General features: G+C 42.9%; 1 protein-coding gene across 2 annotated transcripts in view; it reads right to left on the reverse strand.

Annotated features, from left to right (window-relative positions):
* si:dkey-220k22.1 (multiple epidermal growth factor-like domains protein 9) overlaps nucleotides 1-21,865 on the reverse strand; it is a 101,058-nt gene that overhangs the window by 23,374 nt on the left and 55,819 nt on the right. Inside the window, exons 3-4 of one of the 2 annotated variants that reach the window (XM_062988619.1) lie at nucleotides 8,911-9,050; nucleotides 539-688 (exon numbers count right to left, since the gene is read on the reverse strand). In XM_062988619.1, the coding sequence (XP_062844689.1) occupies nucleotides 539-688; nucleotides 8,911-9,050 (290 nt within the window). The remainder of the gene's footprint in view (nucleotides 1-538; nucleotides 689-8,910; nucleotides 9,051-21,865) is intronic. The other variant, XM_062988620.1, reaches the window with a different exon arrangement.

Genomic DNA, 21,865 nt, shown 5'->3' on the forward strand with positions numbered 1-21,865 from the left:
ACTGTCAGGCCCCTAAAAGAGGCCACTGTCAGGCCCCTGAACAAGGCCCTTAACCCTCAAAGTAAGTTTAGAATTACTGTTTACAAATAACCAGTAATAAACATGATTTAAGAAAAATAAAGACACAGTAATTAAAAGATAAAAAGAGAGGAAGGAAGAGAAGAAGGGGATCACCCGAGCCCAAACAGGTAAGTAAATGATCCCTGGCTTTCCCTCCTTCATATTAAATAAACAAAACCTGCTAGGGCTTTCTCCTCCCGATGACTAAAATAACCCTTGTGGGGCGTGGGCTGGAGGAAAATAAAAAGAACTTTCTGTTTCAGGTTCTTGTAAACACACCCGTTTTAAGCCGTCGTTAACGGATGACATGACATGAGGGAACTAAGTCACGCTTGATCTGGTGTACAGAGACGTTAGAGATGTTAGATCTCAGTCTGGGTTCACGCAGCAGACAGGAAAGCTTGCAGACACTAATAACAGATATGGTTAGGGAGCTAGGCTATGCTAAGCTAATGTAGGAGTTAAAGCAGGAACTTACTGAGTGTGCAGCTGCCCGTGGAGGTGATGCTGGAGCAGGGGCACGGCGAGCAGGAGCTGCTTGGGCTGGAGCTTTGTGCCCGGTAGAAGGTCAACTTGCAAAACTCACAGTTTGTACCATTGGTGTTGCCCTGGCAGTTCAAACATTTGCCTAAAAAAAGAGAGCGCGAGAGAGAGAGAGCAAGAGAGAGAGAGAGAGAGAGAGAGAGGGCGAGTTAAATAAACAGAGCTCTGACTGACAGGACTTCAGGCCAGTGAGATAAGTGAACAGAGTCTGGGGGTGGGTGGTGGGAGAAAAGCGAAGTTCATTAGCAACAACCAAAACAGACGCAACTATAGAATCCAACTGAAAGTGTGTGTGCCTGCCAGACAGAAAAAAGAAAAGAGGAACTAGGAGAGGAAGACTGCTGGAGAGACACGTGCTTGAGAACAGGGTTCAAACAGGAAAAAAAGGCACACTGGGGGGCATGTGAAATCTCTGCTTAAAGCAAAACAGTCCTCCATGTGCAGAGGCAAGCGGAGCATGCTAATAGGATTTCTGACGAATGCTCCTCCGCCTCTGGGCTCAGACTTCAGTTTCAGTTTTTATTTGAAAGGCGACAACAAATGAGGACATGAGATCTCTCTACATGGGCATGAGAGGACACCAAACAAAATCCTCACCCAAATATACACTCACTCACTGTCTTAACCGCTTATCCAGTCAGGGTCGCAATCAGGGGGGGGTGCTGAAGCCTATCCCAGCTTTTCAGTGGACGCAAGGCACACAGTAACACCCTGGACAGGGCGCCAGTCCATCGCAGGGCAGACACACACACACACAATTCAGTGTCTCCAATGAACCTGACTGCATGTTTTTGGACTGTGAGAGAAAACCGGAGCTCCCGGAGGAAACCCACGCAGACACGGGGAGAACATGCAAACTCCACACAGAAAGGACCCGGACCGGCCCGCCTGGGGATCAAACCCAGGACCTTCTTGCTGTGAGGCGACAGTGCTACCCACTTGGCCACCGTGCCGCACCCAAATATACACTCGAAATATATTTATTTTATTCTTTTATTTTATAAGGATTTTAACGACATGTTTTACACACTGTGGTTACATTCATGACAGGACAGGTAGTTAATTTAGTGTCCCCGATTCACCTAAATTGCACGTCTTTGGACTGTGGGAGGAAACCCACACAGACACGGGGAGAACGTACAAACTCCACACAGAAAGGACCCAAACCTGGGAATCGAACCCGGGACCTTCTTGCTATTGTGCTACCCACTGAGCCACCGTGCTGCCCAGATGAGACCCGAGTGACTTTGATACAAGCCAAATCAAATCCTAATGGCCAGATGACTGGGTTAAATAATCTTCCAAACTACAAGGGGTTCTCACACTAATGTTTTGGCTCATCGGTATAAAGTCACACAGTCACCAAGACATTCTGTTTATTTTAGAATTTGAGAACTGTTTATTGCAACCCTACAGATAAGAATAAAAGGGCGTGTCAGACTTTTGTTTCTTGAGTTATAAGAACACAGAAATAAGAGAGACAGAAAAGCATAACGAAGGCAGAACACACCGGACAGACGAAGATAATCCATTTATGAAAGAATACAAATTCAAACAGAAAATAAAAGTGCTAATGAAAGAAACAGGAGATGACCGGGACAATTCGGCCATTCACATGCTGATGAACACCTGCAATACGGATGTCTGAGTGTTATTTCCCAGCAGGACGTTTGATATTTTATATTCAGCCATTTTTCGCCCGTAACAGCACTTTTGGCCCCGCTCTCTGTCTGAGCAGGTGCTCATAATGAGCAATTAGCTCAGAGAAAGAGAGATTCATGTCTGCAATTAAAGCCGAATAAATATATAAATATATCTATAAATGCAGATTATTGCAGTGTAGAGAAAGAGTACTGATTAAACAAAAACAGAAATCATGGGGCATTGATGTGATGTGAGCCGGCTGTATGTACAATTTTGTTCAAGCGGGTCAAATACTTTCACCAATAAAGGCAAATGTAACATAATTAAATAGTACATAGACCTGATTACATATGCATTACATAACTGATTACATAAATACACATATTCATCGTCTGTTTTACCACTGCTTTCTCCTATTCAGGGTCACGGTGGGTTCATTTACAGGGCAAAAGCCAGGACACACCCCAGACAGGTCGCCAGTCCATCACAGGGAAAAGACACACACACACACACACACACTCATACCTAGGGGGACCGTAGTATCTCCAATTCACCTCACTTGCACGTCTTTGGACTGTGGGAGGAAACCGGAGCACCCGGAGGAAACCCAATCAGACATGTAAAAAACATGAGAGCTCCACACAGAAAGGACCCAGATTGCTTCACTTGGGACTCAAACCCAGGACCTTCTTTCTGTGAGGTGACTGAGTGCTACATTCAAAATGCAATAATTAAAATGATTAAGCACTCTATCAGGTACACCAATCTGGTATTCCTTTAGTCCATAAAATCTGCTGCAGTAAAGTGTGGGGGGGGGGGGGGGGGTCTGTCATAAAACAGACACCCATCTGGTATTAACCAGTGACTACAAAGACTGTTTAGCAGGGTCATGCAGCATCCACAGACAGTGGTAGCCTAGTGGGTAGAGCTTTGGGCTATCAGTTGGAAGATTGTCGGTCCAAATTCAGCCTCTGCTATGCAGCCACTGTTGGGCCCTTTAGCAAGGCCCTTAACCCTGTCTGCTCCAGGGGCGCCGTACAATGGATGGGATATAGGAAATTTAATTGTACTGTACACATGTGTATATGTATATATTACAAATTAAGCCGTTCAAATATGTAGAGCATTTCATATTTTCCCCAATTCAGATTTAAACAATCATCAGTAGATCTTTTCCATCCTTCATCACCTGAAGACCAGAACGGGTCGTGGTTTTTATATATTTATTTATTTTTGAAGAATAATCCAACATTCCACCATAAACAATTCAAACTTCTATGAGAGCATTCAAGGAGAGACTAAGGCTGTACATTTCCCTGCTTTATCCACCCAATACAGACTGTGTCAGGTAAATGAGGAGGATTTTGGCAAGTCCAATATGCAGTTGCAATTCTTCATGAGAACACAGAGTCTTTGTTCCCTAGTATCATAAATGTAAACGTTAAACTGAATAAGTGGCTATCAGTTATCAGCTTATAATAAAGATTAAAAAGGTGCGTTTGTGTTGGTGCGTCTATCCCCACTGCATGTCCCGAGCTGTCCTGAGACTGAAGTGTAAACAATATCATTAGTCCCTGTGTCAGGACAGATGAGTGCAGGAAGTACAAACAATCCCTGTGGTGCGCGGGGCTGACAGCAGGTCAACACACACCGGTGGCAGACGGGCTGGAAAGCGTGAGCAGACATTAGTAATCAATCCATGGTGTCACGTGTGCACAGGAAGAGTGATGAGAGAGAGGAAAAGAGAGAGAGAGAGAGAGAGAGAGAGGGAGATAGAGAGAGAGAATGTTCAAGTTCAGGACAATAAAGAATCAACAACTGCTCCATTAGCTAAATGAGCTCTGATGACTGCTGCAGAAACGTCAGCGTAGATAAATGCAGGAAGCAGCAGAACATATTCACTATTCAAAAATAAAGTACCAATTTGGGCAGTTTATATCATACATTATTTTATATAAAAATTCATAATACATCAAAATATTCATAATAATATAATGTATAATTATAATATAATATAAAGCCAACTACTGCAGGGATCCAGTGCTTGAATCTGCTGGTCGGGCGTGTACATGCATACATGATTGGCTGTGTCTAATGGGGCAATGTGTGTGAGGCCCCACTATAGATTGGCGTCCTGTCTAGGGTGTGTTAGTGCATCGTGGTTGGTGATTCTGTGGAAACTGGACCCAGCGTGACCTGGCTGGTTTTCTTCCTATCTGTGGCAGTTGTTAAGCCTAGCTGTTAAGGTACTGAACTAGTAATCAGAAGGTCACTGGTTCAAGCCCCACTACTGCCAGGTTGCAACAGTTGGGCCCTTGAGCAAGGCCCTTAACCCTCAATTGCTCAGAATGTATACTGGGAACCTGGACGGGGCTGCAGTCAATCGCAGGGCAGACACACATACATGCACATCCATTCACCTACAGGGCAATTCAGTGTCTCCAATTAATCTGACTGCATGTTTCTGGACTGGAGGAAACCTACACAGACACAGGGAGAACATGCAAAGTCTGCACAGAAAGGACCCAGACCGCCCCGGCGACAGTGCTACCCACCGAGCCACCGTGCCGCCCTTCACTTTGATTAGTAAAATGCAAAATGCCTAACCGGTGCTTTTATATTGCTGAAACACATAGCATGTGGTAGACAGGTTTGCTGTGTGTGTCCATAACTATATGTATGGAAGTATGGAAGAAAAAGGAGCTCATCGCAGGTTGACGCAGAGACCAGGTGCAGCACTATTAATCTTAATGTCCTTTCAAGACACTCATGTTAGACTGAAGTACAGACCTCACATAAAATAAAAAGAAATCATTTCTCCATTTGGTTAAGAGCTAAAAGACTATAAAATATGATAAAAAATAGTAATATATGATATTATGGCTGTAGTTAGCAGACAGTATCGATTCCATAACCTTGCTTTGGCCTCATGGGTTCATTACTCAGGCTGGAACTCTATCCTCGTGATGAATATACGCTCACAAAGTCACGTCCTTGTTTGATTAAAGCTCAAATTGTGCTGCACTGGTGGAACTGCACCTTTTTCTCCTATTACAAGGACAATCAGCAGGGCAGATATACAGAGAGAGGAGCCAGCAGAGTGGATGCCATCGAATCTGCAGCATTGATCCAAGCGCACAATCTGGTGTGATTCCAAACTGTGTCGATTTCTGACTAGAGCTGGATTTCACACCTTGTAATGAAGCTTTTGCTACAGACTTGGTGTTAAATCTACATTCTGAAGGCTGAACTGGTTCTGCTCACAATGTTTCTGTTCAGCTTACTGTTCTACAGTGCTGCCATGTTCATTGGTTACACTGTTTTAATTTAATAAAGCATGAAGACTTGGAACTTAATGTGTTTTATTTTGGAGCAGGACACTGTATGCTTGTCAGTTCTCTGTTAAACTGGAAAAATTAGAATCAACATATTGTTCTACATTACTGTCTTGTTTGCTACTTAGTGATGTGTTTTATATTTTAATAGCATTAACAGTCGAGTAATGATGGATTATTTGTAAAAAGAAATGTGTCAAATATTCTGGACAGGTGTTCATCAAATTGTTCAGAAAATACTAGATAAAACTTAAAGAATCAATGTGTACATCATCTTAACTATATCCTTGATGTATGTAAATATGCAAAGAGCAAAATCAGTACCCACGGTTTAGTAATCCGAACTCACAGTTTATAAACTGTACCCACGAATTTGTGTACCCACGGATTTGTAAACTGTACTCTTAGATTTAAAACCTGTGACCTTCATAAACAGCTGGTTCCTCTAAGATTTCAGTGCGTCCGTGGCCACATATGTAAGTTTAATACCCAGATAGATAAATAGACAGATAGATAACTTTATTAATCCCATAGAGAAAGTCAGTTATTACAGCAGCTCAAGATACATTAAAGTACACAAGTATTAAAGTACAAAGTATTAAAGTACACAAGTAATGTTGTACACACTATGTAATTAAATTAATAGAATAAAATGTAGTATGTAATATAAAAAACTTTATCCTGGCAGTAAATATTGTTAGATGAGATATATAATACATAATATACTAAACTGTTGTAAAGTGTTCATTGCAGTAAAATGTTATCAGATGTGTAATATTTGATGATACATGTACTTATATTTATTATTGCTACGTATTTATTAACGTTAGTCCAATATAACCACCATGTGAACTTTAGAATTGGTGACACAGTACAGTTTACAAATCCGTGGGTACAGTTTTGCTAAATTGTGGGTACAGTTTACAAATCCGTGGGTACAGATTATAAACTGAGAGTACTGATTACTAAACTGTGGGTACAGATTTTTCTTCACATATTTTTTCTCGTTAGTAACCCCTTAGGGTCTCCGTTAATTAATAAAATGGTTGACTCTCCAATTTAGTACAAAAGCAGAAATGACATTAGTACAAAAGTACGTCTAAACGTGGCTTCCATCTATCAATCTTTACTGTTATTATTGTTATGAGTTACTGCAACCACTAGGGGCCGTTAGGAGTTACGGGCTATTGCGTGCCAACAGAATAATTTATTGATAATGATACAATTTAATAGTCACTCTGTATTCACCCTCTCATTTGTATGGAATTTGAATTAAGCTGTCATAGATTTAAAACCAAATTCATAGAACTGAAAGGAAAAAAAAGTGTGTGTGTTACAACCTAAAGTAATACAAATTTTAACATCCCCGTTTAGACTGTAAATGTATTTTACGACCTGTTGTTTAAGTGGGCACCGTGGCTAAGTGGGTAGCACTGTCGCCTCACAGCAAGAAGGTCCTGGGTTCGATCCCCAGGTGGGGCGCTCCGGGTCCTTTCTGTCTGGAGTTTGCATGTTCTCCCCGTGTCCGCGTGGGTTTCCTCCGGGTGCTCCGGTTTCCTCCCACAGTCCAAAGATGTGCGAGTGAGGTGAATTGGAGACACTAAATTGAACTGATGAATCTAATGAGTGTAATGAGTAACTACCGTTCCTGTCATGAATGTAACCAGAGTGTAAAACATGACGTTAAAATCCTAATAAACAAACAAACAAACAAACAAACAAGCCTATTGTTTAAAGGTAGTTAGCTTAGCCTGCGAGCTGTGACTCGGACGGGCAAAGCAGACTGCCAACAAACACCCAATGTATAAACCTTAGACCTCAAATTCAACCTCGAATTTCTAACTATGGAGGAGCAGTTCTGGGTCAAATATCAAATATAATATGAAATGTCTCAGCTTAAATATGGAAACTTTGAAAAGTAGCGCTAATGTTAAGATCCTTAAGATCAGTGCAGCCATATAATCAATATTATCTAGATAAGACTTAGAGACTTAAAACCAACTGCAACTTCAAATATACTACAGTCTTAGTCAGAAACTTGTATTTGGATCATTTCCCTGCATATCATCCAGCCGTGGTGTTAATGTCACCCTAACTTACTTTTTAAGATAAGTACATGATAAAAGCACTCCCTTTTAAATAACTGCACACATTTTAAGTTTATGGATTTTGGCGTGAACCTGGAGGGCTCTTGGCCACCTTATTTATCGTGCTATACTTGCCACTGAGCTTGATTTTAATCCGGCTGCAGTAACTCACCTCATAACCTTCCATTATACACGAGTGTGAGCGAATGATTAAGTCTTCAGTAGTCCGTAGCCGGTGGAGCATAATGCAGCAGTGTGCTTTCATCCATTTGTTACTGTATAATGTGGGAGTGCAGCTGATATCAGAGGGAGCGGCTACTAATATATACACTGATCAGTCATAACATTAAAACCACCTCCTTGTTTCTACACTCACTGTCCATTTTATCAGCTCCACTTACCTACAAGCACTTGTAGTTCTACAATTATTGACTGTAGTCCATCTGTTTCTCTACATACTTTTAACCTGCTTTCACTCTGTTCTTCAATGGTCAGGACCCCCACAGGACCACTACAGAGCAGGTATTATTTAGGTGGTGGATGATTCTCAGCACTGCACTGACACTGACATGGTGGTGGTGTGTTAGTGTGTGTTGTGCTGGTATGAGTGGATCAGACACAGCCGCGCTGCTGGAGTTTTAAAATACCGTGTCCACTCACTGTCCACTCTATTATACACTCCTACCTAGTTGGTCCACCTTGTAGATGTAAAGTCAGAGACGATCGCTCATCTATTGCTGCTGTTTGAGTCGGTCATCTTCTAGACCTTCATCAGTGGTCACAGGACGCTGCCCACGGGGCGCTGTTGGCTGGATATTTTTGGTTGGTGGACTATTCTCAGTCCAGCAGTGACAGTGAGGTGTTTAAAAACTCCAGCAGCGCTGCTGTGTCTGATCCACTCATACCAGCACAACACACACTAACACACCACCACCATGTCAGTGTCAGTGCAGTGCTGAGAATCATCCACCACCTAAATACTGTAATACCTGCTCTGTGGTGGTCCTGGGAGAGTCCTGACCATTGAAGAACAGCATGAAATGGGGCTAACAAAGCATGCAGAGAAACAGATGGACCACAGTCAGTAATTGTAGAACTACAAAGTGCCTCGATATGGTAAGTGGAGCTGAAAAAATGGACAGTGAGTGTAGAAACAAGGAGGTGGCTTTAATGTTATGGCTGATCCGTGTATGAATATATGACAAATAAAATGCTAATTCTCTGAAGGTGAACCCACTCACCTGTGTGCTCGTCACAGTTACCGCTGTGATTGTTGCATCGGCACGGCTGACATCCTGTGCTGCCGAAATCGAAGAAGCCCGGGCGGCAGTCGTCGCACTTGTCTCCGTGCACTCCTTCTTTACAGCGACACACTCCCGAGCTGAACGGCGACAAGAAAGAGTGCGAATTAGACTTTATTTCATTTACATTTACAGCCATTTTATACTGGTGTGGGTCTACTGGGAAACACTGGGAACAAAGAGGGGAATACCTTAGGCAGGGTGCTAATCCATCGCAGGGCTTCGACCGGCCCTTTCTCAGACACTGCCAATCATGTCTGTGTAGACGGCCGTCCGGCCGTCTACACAGACATGATTGGCAGTGTCTGAGAAAGGGCCGGTCGAAGCCCTGCGATGGATTAGAGCCAAGTTGCTTCATGGTAAACCAGTGCATGTTTCTAATGAGTTCCAAACTGCCTCTGGAAGCAAAGTAAACACTAGACCTAAAATCACGATAAACACTGGAGCCCGGCTCCTAGTCCTATAGGTACGTTTATCTGCTATTTCCCGACCACGTTACATCCCACACCGCTCTCTTTCCTCCGAGCTGTCAGACCGAACCCAGCCTGCCACAACTCTCCGAACCCCCACAGGCTCTCCCCCTAAACCCTTCTCTTCACAACCGGTCACAGTTAGTCGTTCGTTCTGATCTGGGATCAGTTCATCAGGTTTGGTGATGTTCTGGGTAGAACATCAAACAGATGTGACTTAAAACGGAAACCTTTTCCCCTCTGACTGGCTGATTTTCTCCCCCTGTTCTGAGAAGAAACGCTGCTTTCATCTTGTGTGGGTAGAGCAGAGAAGATTCAGGTCCTGTTACCCAGTGTGAACCTGAACCTCACCAGAGCAATCAGAGCAGGATCGGGGTGTTTATCACAGGGTCGTTTCTTTGAAATGAATGATATCCAGTGGAGGAGTAACTGGAAGATTAAAAATAAGAATAATGCCGGGCACTCGGGTGGCGCAGGAGTAAATTCTACAAGCCGGCTACTGTTTGGATCCAGGGTTTGAATCCTCAGAATAGCTATAGGCCGTCTATGTGTCTGAGAAAGGGGTGGTCAAAGCCCTGCGATGGATAGGAGCCACGTTGGTTCACGGTTGACCAGTAAAAATAAGAATAATGCCGGGCGCTTGGGTGGTACAGAAGTAAATTCCACTAGCATACTACCACCGGGATCTAGAGTTCAAAAATCCGGCGTAGCTATAGGCCAGACGTGCGTCTACATACAGACATGATTGGCTATGTCTAAGATTAGAAAGGTGGTGGCTGAGGCTTTGCAAAGGATTGGCGTCCTATCTGGGATGTGTTACTACACTGCGCCCATTGATTGTGACCCTGACCAGAAGTAAAACCCACTAGTGTACTAAAACGTGGATCCAGGGTTCGAATTTCCAGCGTAGCCGTCTGCCGGACGGGCGTCCACATACAGGCATATTCGGCTACGTCTGAGAGCAGAAATGGGGAGGCCGAGGCTCTGCGATGGATTGTGACCCTGACCAGGAGAAAAGAGAATAATGCCAGGTGCTTGGTGGTGAAGTAAATTCCACTAGCATACTACCACCGGGATCTAGAGTTCAAAAATCCGGCGTAGCTATAGGCCAGATGGGCGTCTACACACAGACAGAATTGGCTATGTCTAAGATTAGAAAGGGTGTGGCCGAGGTCCTGCGATGGATTGGTGTCCTGTCTGGGATGTGTTGCTACACTGTGCCCAATGACTGTGACCCTGACCAGGAGAAAATGAAAGAATAATTCCAGGTGGCGCAGCAGTAAATTCCGCCAGCCCACTACTGCTGGGATCAAGGGTTCCAGGGTTCAAATTTCCAGCGTAGCTGTCAGCCGGACGGGCGTCCACATACTGGCTAATTCGGTTACGTCTGAGAGCAGAAATGGGGAGGCCGAGGCTCTGCGATGGAGAGATCACAAATATCTGGACAGTGTTGTAATGTACTTCATTATCACTGAGGCACTGGCTTGGTGGTGCCATTGTGGAAGAGATGGCACAGGATGCACTGCATGATGGTCCACCCTGCAATGTACAAAACTTGATGGACCTGCTGGTAATGTCCTGGTACCAGATACCACAGGTAACCTTCGGATGTCTTGTTGAGTCCATGTAGCGGCTTGTCAGAGCTGCTTTGACAGCACAATTAGGTGGATCATTCAAATGTTATAGTGCAGTGGTAGCTCAGTGGTTAAGGTACTGGACTAATAACCATAAGGTTGCCGGGTCAAGCCCCAACATCACCAGGTTGCCACTGCGGGGCCCCTGAGCAAGGCCCTTAACCATCAACTGTATTCAGTATATATTAATAATATATTCATTCAAAATGAAGCTGCCCGCCTGGTTCTCAATCAATATAAACGCTGCCATATCACCCCACTGCTGCCTTCTCTACTGGCTTCCTGTAGCTGCCCATATTCAGTTTAAAACACTGCTGCTCGTCTACAAAGCCAAAAATGGACCAGACCAAAGATACCTTGGAGAACTTATCACATGCCGCTCTGTACCACTCAACCTCTGAGCCACTAGTCTCTCTTGTCTTGATCCTTCACCCAGAACTCAAGGAAGACGGGCATCAAGACTCTTCTTCGTACTAGCACCCAAGTGGTGGAACAAACTTCCCCTGTCCGTTCATACATCTCTAACTGTCTTCAAAACGATTAAAGAGCTTCATCACCTCTTAACTAAGCACTTTGGCTGAGCAATAACATGCACTTACTAACCTTCTATAGCATCTTATTTAAAAAGCAGATTTGTATCCTTGGACTGTTGTCTACTTAAACTAGAGTATGGTAATGTTCACTATGGAAGCTCTTCTGTGTGTCACAAGTCAAAGAAAAAGTAAATCTATATTGCTGAGTAGTGACTGGAAACTCAAGAAGTCACAGTAATATGTTTGGTACTGATCTGAGACACATCTACATAATGACACGGTTTGCGTACACAGGACATGATGCCGCACCACAGTAAAAAACAAATAACACAAAAGAAACAAGCCGTGATCACCACACCGGTGCGCTTATGATGAACCTGAGACGAGCCAAACACTGCAGTGATTTTTCTACAAGACTAAGAGGCTCATAAAAGTAAGTGCAACATCTGCAATTATTCTATTCTCCACCCCCCAACCTCCCTCGTCCCACACACACAGAAACTAAAAACCCCTGCTATTTAGCTCAGTGTAATATACCCCTTGCAGGTACAATCATACCCATGCATCTCCAGCACGCTGTAATTGTCCTGCCTCTGCTCTGCTGAACGGACAAAATGCGGCCGACTTTTCCTCTAATGGCACCTCGGCGCTGAAGGTTCATTAAGAAAACGCAGGAGAAAATGAACCCCCGACTCACGCCAGATAAAACGCTCGGCGGCTCCTGAGCCAGTCAGCAAGATCCTCGTTTAGATATTTACAAATGAGATTCAATCAAAAAATAAATAATAAAACATGCTGATCACAAATATCTGTCAATACAAACTACACCTACATCAGTCATAAAACGTTCGTTATTTTAATGATTATTTTAATGGATTCTGTTTTTGCTGAATTCTTCAAATGAGACGGGTTTCACTTAAAAGCTATTACGGTGATATGTATAGTGTCAAATGGAAAAATACAACAAGAACTCTCAGTAAACAGAAGGAGGATTTATTGTTAACATAAGTCAACATTATTATTTTACAATTTGTATTTATGCATTTTCTTCCTTTTTCTCCCAATTTTGTCTAGCCAAATAGTTTGTTAATTTTCCGCTGCTGGGGACGCCAGTCGAGTCTGATGAAGGTGAAGGTTGTTTGCCTGACACATGCTCCCATCGACATCTGCACAGTCCACCAACTTCTTCTTATTCACCCAAACTTTGACAGATCGGCACCAAAAGTCTCGTGCTGGTCTCCATTATCCTCCACCTCTGTACTAGCAAATTGGGTTACCAACCAGGATCCTTATGCCTAGTTCTCACTACACGATTTTTGCCCTGATTTTCTGTTTGCTTGCCGATCGAAACTCGACTTTCAATCAATATGGATCGAGAACCAATATCTGGATATTAGTCGGCCGACTGGCAGTGAGTGCGGTGTCGAACTTGAGCTAATTAAGTTAGCGCAAGATACAGAGTTTGGAAACCCGGGGGAGGACTTGTTTTACAGTATTTGTAACCTTATCGTCCACGCCAAACCATAATACCAATGCTGCATTGCAAAAAATATTTATTAACCTCCAACTCACTACAGAACAGATGCCCCCTGCTGGTTGCATAGCCAAATCCACTCAGATTTATTTATTTTTCCTCTTTGATTTTACGCTGCAAATCAGCATTGGACATGGTATCATTAAACCTCCTGTAAAAAAGCTACTGTAGCTCAGATTGCTGAAGAAGTTAATGCTGGTTCTGATAGAAAGGTGTCAGAATCTATGATAATAATACCACAAGACAATAACTTGATCACTTGGTACTACCTGTTCCACAATTTACACGTAGTAATGTTCTTATTTGCACAGCTTTAATTGCACAATTTATGTAACTGCACCTCTAGGCTCCCTCCTTTTCAGTTTTTATTTTTGTTCTGTTAGATGTTTTATATTATTATTATTTTTAATTATTATTATATTCTATTTTCTTTTTTATATATTTTGTAGATTTTATATCTTAATTCTTATTCTTCCCTATCCCATTGTAATGTCGTTGTGTGATGTTTGTTTGATGTTTGTAATAATTGTAATTGCTGCTGCTACACCACAATTTCCCTTTGGGGATCAATAAAGTAAAATCAATCAATCAATCAATCAAGGAATACACAGAGCATCACAGTTGCAGGGCAGCAAAAGGGGGACCAACACTATATTAGGAAGGTGGTCATAATGTTATGTCTTATCGGTGTATTTATCAAGCCAAGCCTTGATTTCTGCATCCAGCTGAATTTAGATATGACTATTGTACTCATATAACTGTTTTCTGATACCCATGCAAGTACAAATAAAAGACCCAGAGCTTAAACACAAAATCTGCTTCTTGGCCTCCTGGGCGACCGATTTGTCTACCCTTAGGTCTTTCTCTTCAAAGACCAAGCTCTGAGTTTCAGCCTGGATGTCTGAGCTGCCAGCTGACTTCTTAATCCTCCACAGCACCGCTTAGAGGATTTGATGCCTGGCTGTGTTTAGTTTCACAATCACAGGAAATAAAATAATACAGAGACAGAGAGAGACAGAGATGGCTGGATACCAACATTCATGCTGAGTTTATACACAGATAGAAGCAGATCGAATAAACTATCCCACAGCAGTAATGAACAGGAGCAGAGCTTTGCTTTAAAGCAGTAATGGACGCAGCTCAGCATGGCGACATGGGGTCAGTGCTGATGACAGGAAATGTACAACATGTACTGGTAGAAATTTGGCTAGTGACACAGATAAGGTCCAACCAAATTCACAGCCGTGAAAATTCCATCACAACCCGTGATTTAACATTTTTCATTCGTGTAGCGTTCAAGTGCCTCACGTTTACTGGTTAATCTGCACTATGAGGCGTCCTAGCAATCTTACAGCAATTCAGTTAGTAGTCGGTTAGTCCAAGATGTCAAAGTGTAAAGCAGCTAAAACACGACGGGTAACTGAGTTAGGAAAACTCCCAATCAATTCTATGGACGTGGCGGGGGGGGGTGGGGGGGGGGGTGGGGGGGGGGGGGGGTGTTCGGTCACTGGATGTTCTAGGTTTATATTCAACTGACCACACGGGCCAGCCTTTGCTTCCCACGTGCATCAATGAGCCTTGGCCACCCATGACCCTGTCGCCGGTTTACCACTGTTCCTTCTTTGGAGCACTTTTGATAGATCTTGACCACTGCAAACTGGGAACACCCCACAAGAGGTGCAGTCGTCTAGCCAATCGTCAAACACACTCAAATCCTTACGCTTGTTCATTTGTCCTGCTTCGAACACATCTACCTTGAGGATAAAATGTTCACTTGCTGCCTAATATATCTCACCCACAAACAGGTGCCGTGATGAAGAGATAATCAGTGTTATTCACTTCACCTGTCACTGGTCATAATGTTATGCCTGGTCAGTGTATACTGTAAAAATCATTAGGAACAATTAGAGGAACCAATCACCCAACCATCCAACCACTTAATCAATAAATAAATGATTTGCAACACATCTTATCCTCTAACAACTGAGTCTCTGCTTGGGAACAGAGTTTGGACCAGGTGCTTAACTGTGTCTGAGAGAGGGGAGGCCGAGTATGGATTCGTCTTCGTGCTGTGACTTTCTGTACGAATCCACTGTTGGTTGGTGTTTAGGTGCTTTTGGCTGTTTTAAATGTGTTGGAGAAGCTGGGTGTGGGTGGTGTGTCAGGCAGAGGTCTTCAGAATGTACAGGAAAATATGAAGCCTATGCAAATCCCCTTTAAAATCCCTATTCACAGATAAATCATGTACCTCCTAGCTCCTGCATTTAAATCTGTGAAATTAAGCACATTTTCCCATGAATTTATTAGGACCCACTATTACTATATTATTGCATTTTAGTTTGTTAGCATGTCCGTAATTGAAGGGGGTTTAAACCTCATGCATCAGCAGCATCTAATGAAACAAAGTGTGACATGATGAACAGGGCAGAACCAGGTCAGAGACAGAACGGAAAAACACACAGACACCCAGAGGACCGACGACAAACAGCCCAGCGCGCCGACACCGTCATGTTATCCCGTTTTGCTATCCGTAATACTTTACTAAGCTGATCTAAAAGTGCCAAGCTTACCACGTCGCCCCCGAAAAGCCCGGGGAGTCCATGTTTCCATGGTGACAACCCCCTAGGAACACAAGTTGCTAAGCCCAGAGGTTTAAAAATCCTGCTGTAATTCCCCAGGCATGACTCGGTTATAACTAAAGCCCCTTCTGTTCACTACAAGTTTAGTTTATGTCTGTCCTTGGGTGATGTTCATGGCAGGAAAGGTTGTGATATGTCTTTTATTTGCTATTCTGTTGTACGTATTTAGTAAAGTTACGTTTGTTGTCTGTGTGTCCAGAATATACACAGACGAAGCATAACATTATGACCACTGACAGGTGAAGAGAATAACACTGATTATCTCTTCATCACGGCACCTGTTAGTAGGTGGGATATATTAGGCAGCAAGTGAACATTTTATCCTCAAAGTTGATGTTAGAAACAGGACAATTGGGTGAGCGTGAGGATTTGAGTGAGTTTGACAAGGGCCAAATGATGTGATGGCTAGATGACTGGGTCAGAACATCTCCAAAACTGCAGCTCTTGTGGGGTGTTCCCGGTCTGCAGTGGTCAGTATGTATGAAAAGTGCTCCAAGGAAGGAACAGTGGTAAACCGGCGACAGGCTCATTGATGTACGTTGGGAGCGAAGGCTGGCCCGTGTGGTCCGATCCAACAGACGAGCTCCTGTAGCTCAAACTGCTGAAGACGTTAATGCTGGTTCTGATAGAAAGGTGTCAAAATACACAGTGCATCTCAGTTTTTTGTGTATGGGGCAGCAAAAGGGGGACCGACACAATATTAGGAAGGTCATTATGTTATGCATGATCAGTGTTCCAAGATCAAGCATCCGCGATTAAGAAGCATAAGGAAACAATAAAGAAATAAAGTGCAGGTTTTACTGTTTTTAATTGTATTTCAGTGTTTTTTATATTATATTTGTGTTATTTTCAGTGTATAAGTGACAAAACGACCCCATTATTTTACATTACTCTAAAATATATGCAGTTCCACAGGACCATGGAACACATTAACAGCTTTCCTATACATCCTTATGGGAAAAAACACCTTGAAACTCAACGCCTTTTAAACTCGACGCCACTCCCAGAACCAATTGATGTTGAGTTTTAAGGTACCGCTGTACTTTGGTTCTGATATGCATGAGGCTTTTGTTTGCTGCCTGATCTGCTCTCATTGTTTACTAAAAACCCAACAACAAGGCTTACGGCTGTCTGACTGCTACCGTCGGTGGGATGTGCTGGAATGTGTCACTGCTCATCCCAACAATATCTGTAACACTGTATCTACCGACCATCTCAAAAAACAATTAGTGGCAGAATTAGCGAACAATGAGCGCTCACAGCCGGGAGGGAAAACCTCTTGGAAGTTCTACAGATAGCTCAAATGCAAATGAGGCTTCTTTTTTTTTTTGCTTTTACAGCTTTTCACTGTCATTTGGTTCGTTTCCAGCTCATTAAGAAATAGGCACACTCCCCTCGAGTCTTTCAATAAGCACGCTCAGCTGCTGAGCATTTCCTGATCTACTTACACACCGATTCTGCCCCACATTTCATAGAATAGAATTGAATAGAATCTTACGATGAAATTGTGTATGGCATCTGTCCAATAGAACAGGGATTTTCAAACTTTTTTCCAAGCGACCCACATTTTGTCCATGATTTTTTACATGACCAATGCATCTTACTCTCTCTGCTCTGTACAATCTGGTCCCACTGTGGTTTACAAAATGTTATATAAAGCTTACACAAGGGTCCCCAGTGCCATTAGGCTCTACAACTTCAGCATTCGGGGACAGCGGGTGATAGAAAAGGACTGAGGGCCATACATGTAGCCATACATGTACACTGATCAGCCATAACATTAAAACCACCTCCTTGTTTCTACACTCATTGTCCATTTTATCAGCTCCACTTACCATATAGAAGCACTTTGTAGTTCTACAATTACTGACTGCAGTTCATCTGTTTTTCTACAAGCTTTGTTAGCCCCCTTTCATGCTGTTCTTCAATGGTCAGGACCCCCAGGATGATTCTCAGCACTGCAGTGACACTGACATGGTGGTGGTGTGTTAGTGTGTTTTGTGCTGGTATGAGTGGATCAGACACAGCAGCGCTGCTGGAGTTTTAAAATACCGTGTCCACTCACTGTCCACTCTATTAGACACTCCTACCTAGTTGGTCCACCTTGTAGATGTAAAGTCAGAGACGATCGCTCATCTATTGCTGCTGTTTGAGTTGGTCAGAGGACGCTGCCCACGGGGCACTGTTGGCTGGATATTTTTGGTTGGTGGACTTTTCTCAGTCCAGCAGGGACAGTGAGGTGTTTAAAAACTCCAGCAGCACTGCTGTGTTTAATCATATGTATCTATCCATCCATCCATCCATCATTTTTCTCTGAAACCCATTTTTTATGACTCGCGACCCACGTAAGAGTCGTGACCCAGGTTTTGAAAAACGCTGCAATAGAGGTAGAAGCAGCAGTGGAGAAAAATAGCAGTAAAATCATAAATATCATAAATATTAAATACTGGCTATGTGTGCAAATGCTGCATAGTCTGTGTGGGCGTGTATGTATTATACAGATAAAAAAAAGTGTATAACTGATTCTGTTTATTTTTTACATTTATATAATATAGGATATTATATAATGACACATTCTTATTAAGGCTGTTTTTTGCACGTGCTGTGGTTTAAACTTTTCTGGTGTTTTGGAAAAATGTTCCAAAAAAACTGTAGCATGACCACGCTTAATATCAGCACCATTCAAGCTTTTCCCTTTTATTAACAGACAAACTCTCTTCAGTTATAATAAAAGCTGACCTTGCAGGTCTAGGTGTGAAGGATCTCCAGTGGCCTACACCGAGCCCTGGCCTCAACCCCACTGATCACAGAATAAATCAAAAGACTGACCGCAGACCTCAGTGCCTGGCCTCACAAATGCTCACACAGATATAGTCCACGATCCTGTAAATACACTTCCCAGATAAGTGAAGGCACTTAAGGTCATAAAAAGGGCCCAATGCCATATAAATGTGTATGGTTTGGAATGGGATGTCCAAACACACTCAAGCACACTTATGAAGCTTTACCTTTCTTGTACATTTAGCCTTTTTAGGAGCTACACCTACCATGACCGAGTCCAACAGTTGCTGTGTAAACCTTGTCACCCAGTTTTACCCCATCCATTAATTAAATAGAGACTTTAATAGGACCTGTACTGACCTAATATTAATTATATGGGCTAGGCGGTCCTAGAAATCCTACCGCAATTCAGTTAGTTATCGGTTAGTCAAAATGTCCAAGATGTTGAAGTCTAAAGCAGCTATAAAAACATGAATCAGGTAACTGAATTTGGAAAACTCTCGACCAATTCTGTGGATGCAGAGAGGGTGTGTGTCGAAACACGGAGGAGAATTTTCATATTTGAGACAGAACATGAAGCCTTGTACCGTCGCTGGATGTTCTAGGTTTACATTCAACCATTAAGGTAGCTGTGCTGTGTGTTGTAGATTCAATTTATTCTTTCATTCAATTTATGAGTGTAATTTAACGACCGCCGTGGAATCTGTGATTTTTGAAAAACGAGGTCCGTGGAATGAAGCACATTTTCACGTGAATTTAGTAGGACCCTAGTCATACCTGTACAACACACACTATCATGTTATTACCATGTTAGTGTCATTGAGAATGATTCATAGCTAATGTAACATCTGGGCAGAAAGTGTGTCCTGTACAGAAAGTGGAGGAGCGCAGAGATTGGGGCGTGGCTCTCCGTACGCGAAGCTGACCTCACGTGTAAATCCACCAAAATACAGGAGAATAAGATGGGATTGCCAAGTGGACTGTGCACACAATTCGGAGGCGAATATACACCCTTCTTGGAGGACGCTGACGGGGTCTCCAGCAGCGGACTGGCTGTGCTAAATTGGGAGAAAAAATGCATAAAAAATACTACAAAAAACTTCCAGCATATTACACAGAATATTCCTTTTATTTCCACAAGCAGATTGTATTTTGCTGGATTTACAGACTCGTGTTTTAGTTTCTGCCTGTAATGTAAATATCATTCTATTTAACATCTAGTGCGAGACAGTGTGGGGTTACAACCTACACCTCCTTTCATCTGTCTGTGTTTACAGAAACCTATGAATTCGTAATTCAGTACGAGATGCAGCTTGTCATAAATTGTCTAAGGTTGTCTGTGTCAAAAATAATGAAACTGCTTTGTCCGATGCCTTGTCAGGGTTTCGTATGCAGCCGCAGGCAATTTTATTACTAGAAAATGGAAAAATCCCACAGAGGAATGACTGTATAAATAGATATTTGTATTATTTATTAGGATTTTAACATCATGTTTTACTTTGGACAGGTAGTTACTGGTTACACAAGGGTGGCACGGTGGCTAAGTGGGTAGCACTGTCGCCTCACGGCAAGAAGATCCTGGGTTTGATCCCCAGGTGGGGCGGTCTGGGTCCTTTCTGTGTGGAGTTTGCATGTTCTCCCCATGTCTGCGTGGGTTTCCTTCGGGAATTGGAGATATTAAATTGTCCATGATTGTGTTTGATGTAACCTTGTGAACTGATGAATCTTGTGTAATGAGTAACTACCGTTCCTGTCATGAATGTAACCAAAAGTGTAAAACATGACGTTAAAATCCTAATAAACAAACATGGGCAATTTTGTATCTCCAATTCACCTCACTTGAACGTTTTTGGACTGTGGGAGGAAACCAGAGCTTCTAGAGGAAACTCCACACAGAAAGGACCCGGGCCGCTCCACCTGGGAATCGAACCAAGGTTCTTTTCGTTGTGAGGCGACAGTGCTACCCACCGAACCACCCTTAATATTTTTTAACATTAATCACAATGACTGCATGAATGCTGAGCTTATAAAGCTGTTAACTGTGTAAAATAAATGCCGAGTAAAGCACAAGATTCTGACACAACGTGCTTAATAGTTAACCTGGATGTGTTCTATCAGCCTATTTAGGTTGCTAAACCACTGGAAGCACTGCATCAGTGGTGTAGTTCCAGTCACAGTATGGCTGAATCTTTGAATTAAACAGTGGACTATTTTCTAAGCATGTTCATTTTGAGGGTTGAAAACAGACACCCAATCTTTGTCATGCACCATGTGTAATAAAAGTCTGCACTCTTAATTGCACATTAGCTTGTATAATTTTACAGACCCTCTGTTGTCAGTATGAAGAGAAAAAAGCAGCTTCAAAAATAGTGCTTGGTGAAAATGTTCAAAGTGCGGGGTGAGGAACTGGGTACACTGAACAAAGAGGCTCTGTCCCGAGACCTGGGCTGCGGAGAGCCGACAGCCCCTCCGCCTCGGTGCCAGAGCTGGCGTACGTGAATGCAGACGACTGAGAGAGGGAGGAATGAAGTGAAAGCATGGAGAAGATGAACGTCTTTAAAAATGACCGTGTTTTTACTCTTTGTTTCGGCCTGGTACAGATGCTAGAAGGTTGATAAGACGATGAGGAACCTAAACAAAAACACGTGCTCAGGATTTCTGGTGGAATAACCGGCTGTCAGGTGCATATTTTGGTCACTTTGTCAGGTCTCATTAGTGCCTCAGAACACGGGCCTTCCTCCTGGCACTACACAAGGGTTTTGACCCAATCTGGAGAGTGTAGAATATAAGTGCAGCTGAGACAAAGCAGGGAGACGCCATCCAAGTTTCGACATTATTGATCAGGACCGTTTTTATGCTTTTGAGCCGAGGTATGGCCTACAGCTCTCTATTCATTACCTGAACAGAACTGATCCAGTTACACGAGCAGACGTGTCTGGGAATTGATGCCTGGATTAAATTCAAACTCCATTCAAACCATTTTTAAGGTGATGGTCCAGAACACAATTTCTCCTTTCACAGTTTATGACACATGCCTAATTTATAGAATAATAATATTTAATGTTTGTTTATTAAGATTTTTCACTTCATATTTACACACTTTGATTAGATTCATGACAGGACAGGTGGTTACTGGTTACACAAGATTCACCAGTTCAAGTTCACAGTCATGGACAATTTAGTATCTCCGATTCACCTCACTTGCATGTCTTTGGACTGTGGGAGGAAACCCGGAGCTCCCAAAATAAAACCCACACGGACACGGGGAGAGCATGCAAACTCCACACAGAAAGGACCCGGACCG

Source organism: Trichomycterus rosablanca, chromosome 26 (genome assembly GCF_030014385.1).
Source record: "Trichomycterus rosablanca isolate fTriRos1 chromosome 26, fTriRos1.hap1, whole genome shotgun sequence".
NCBI classification, from domain to species: domain Eukaryota; kingdom Metazoa; phylum Chordata; class Actinopteri; order Siluriformes; family Trichomycteridae; genus Trichomycterus; species Trichomycterus rosablanca.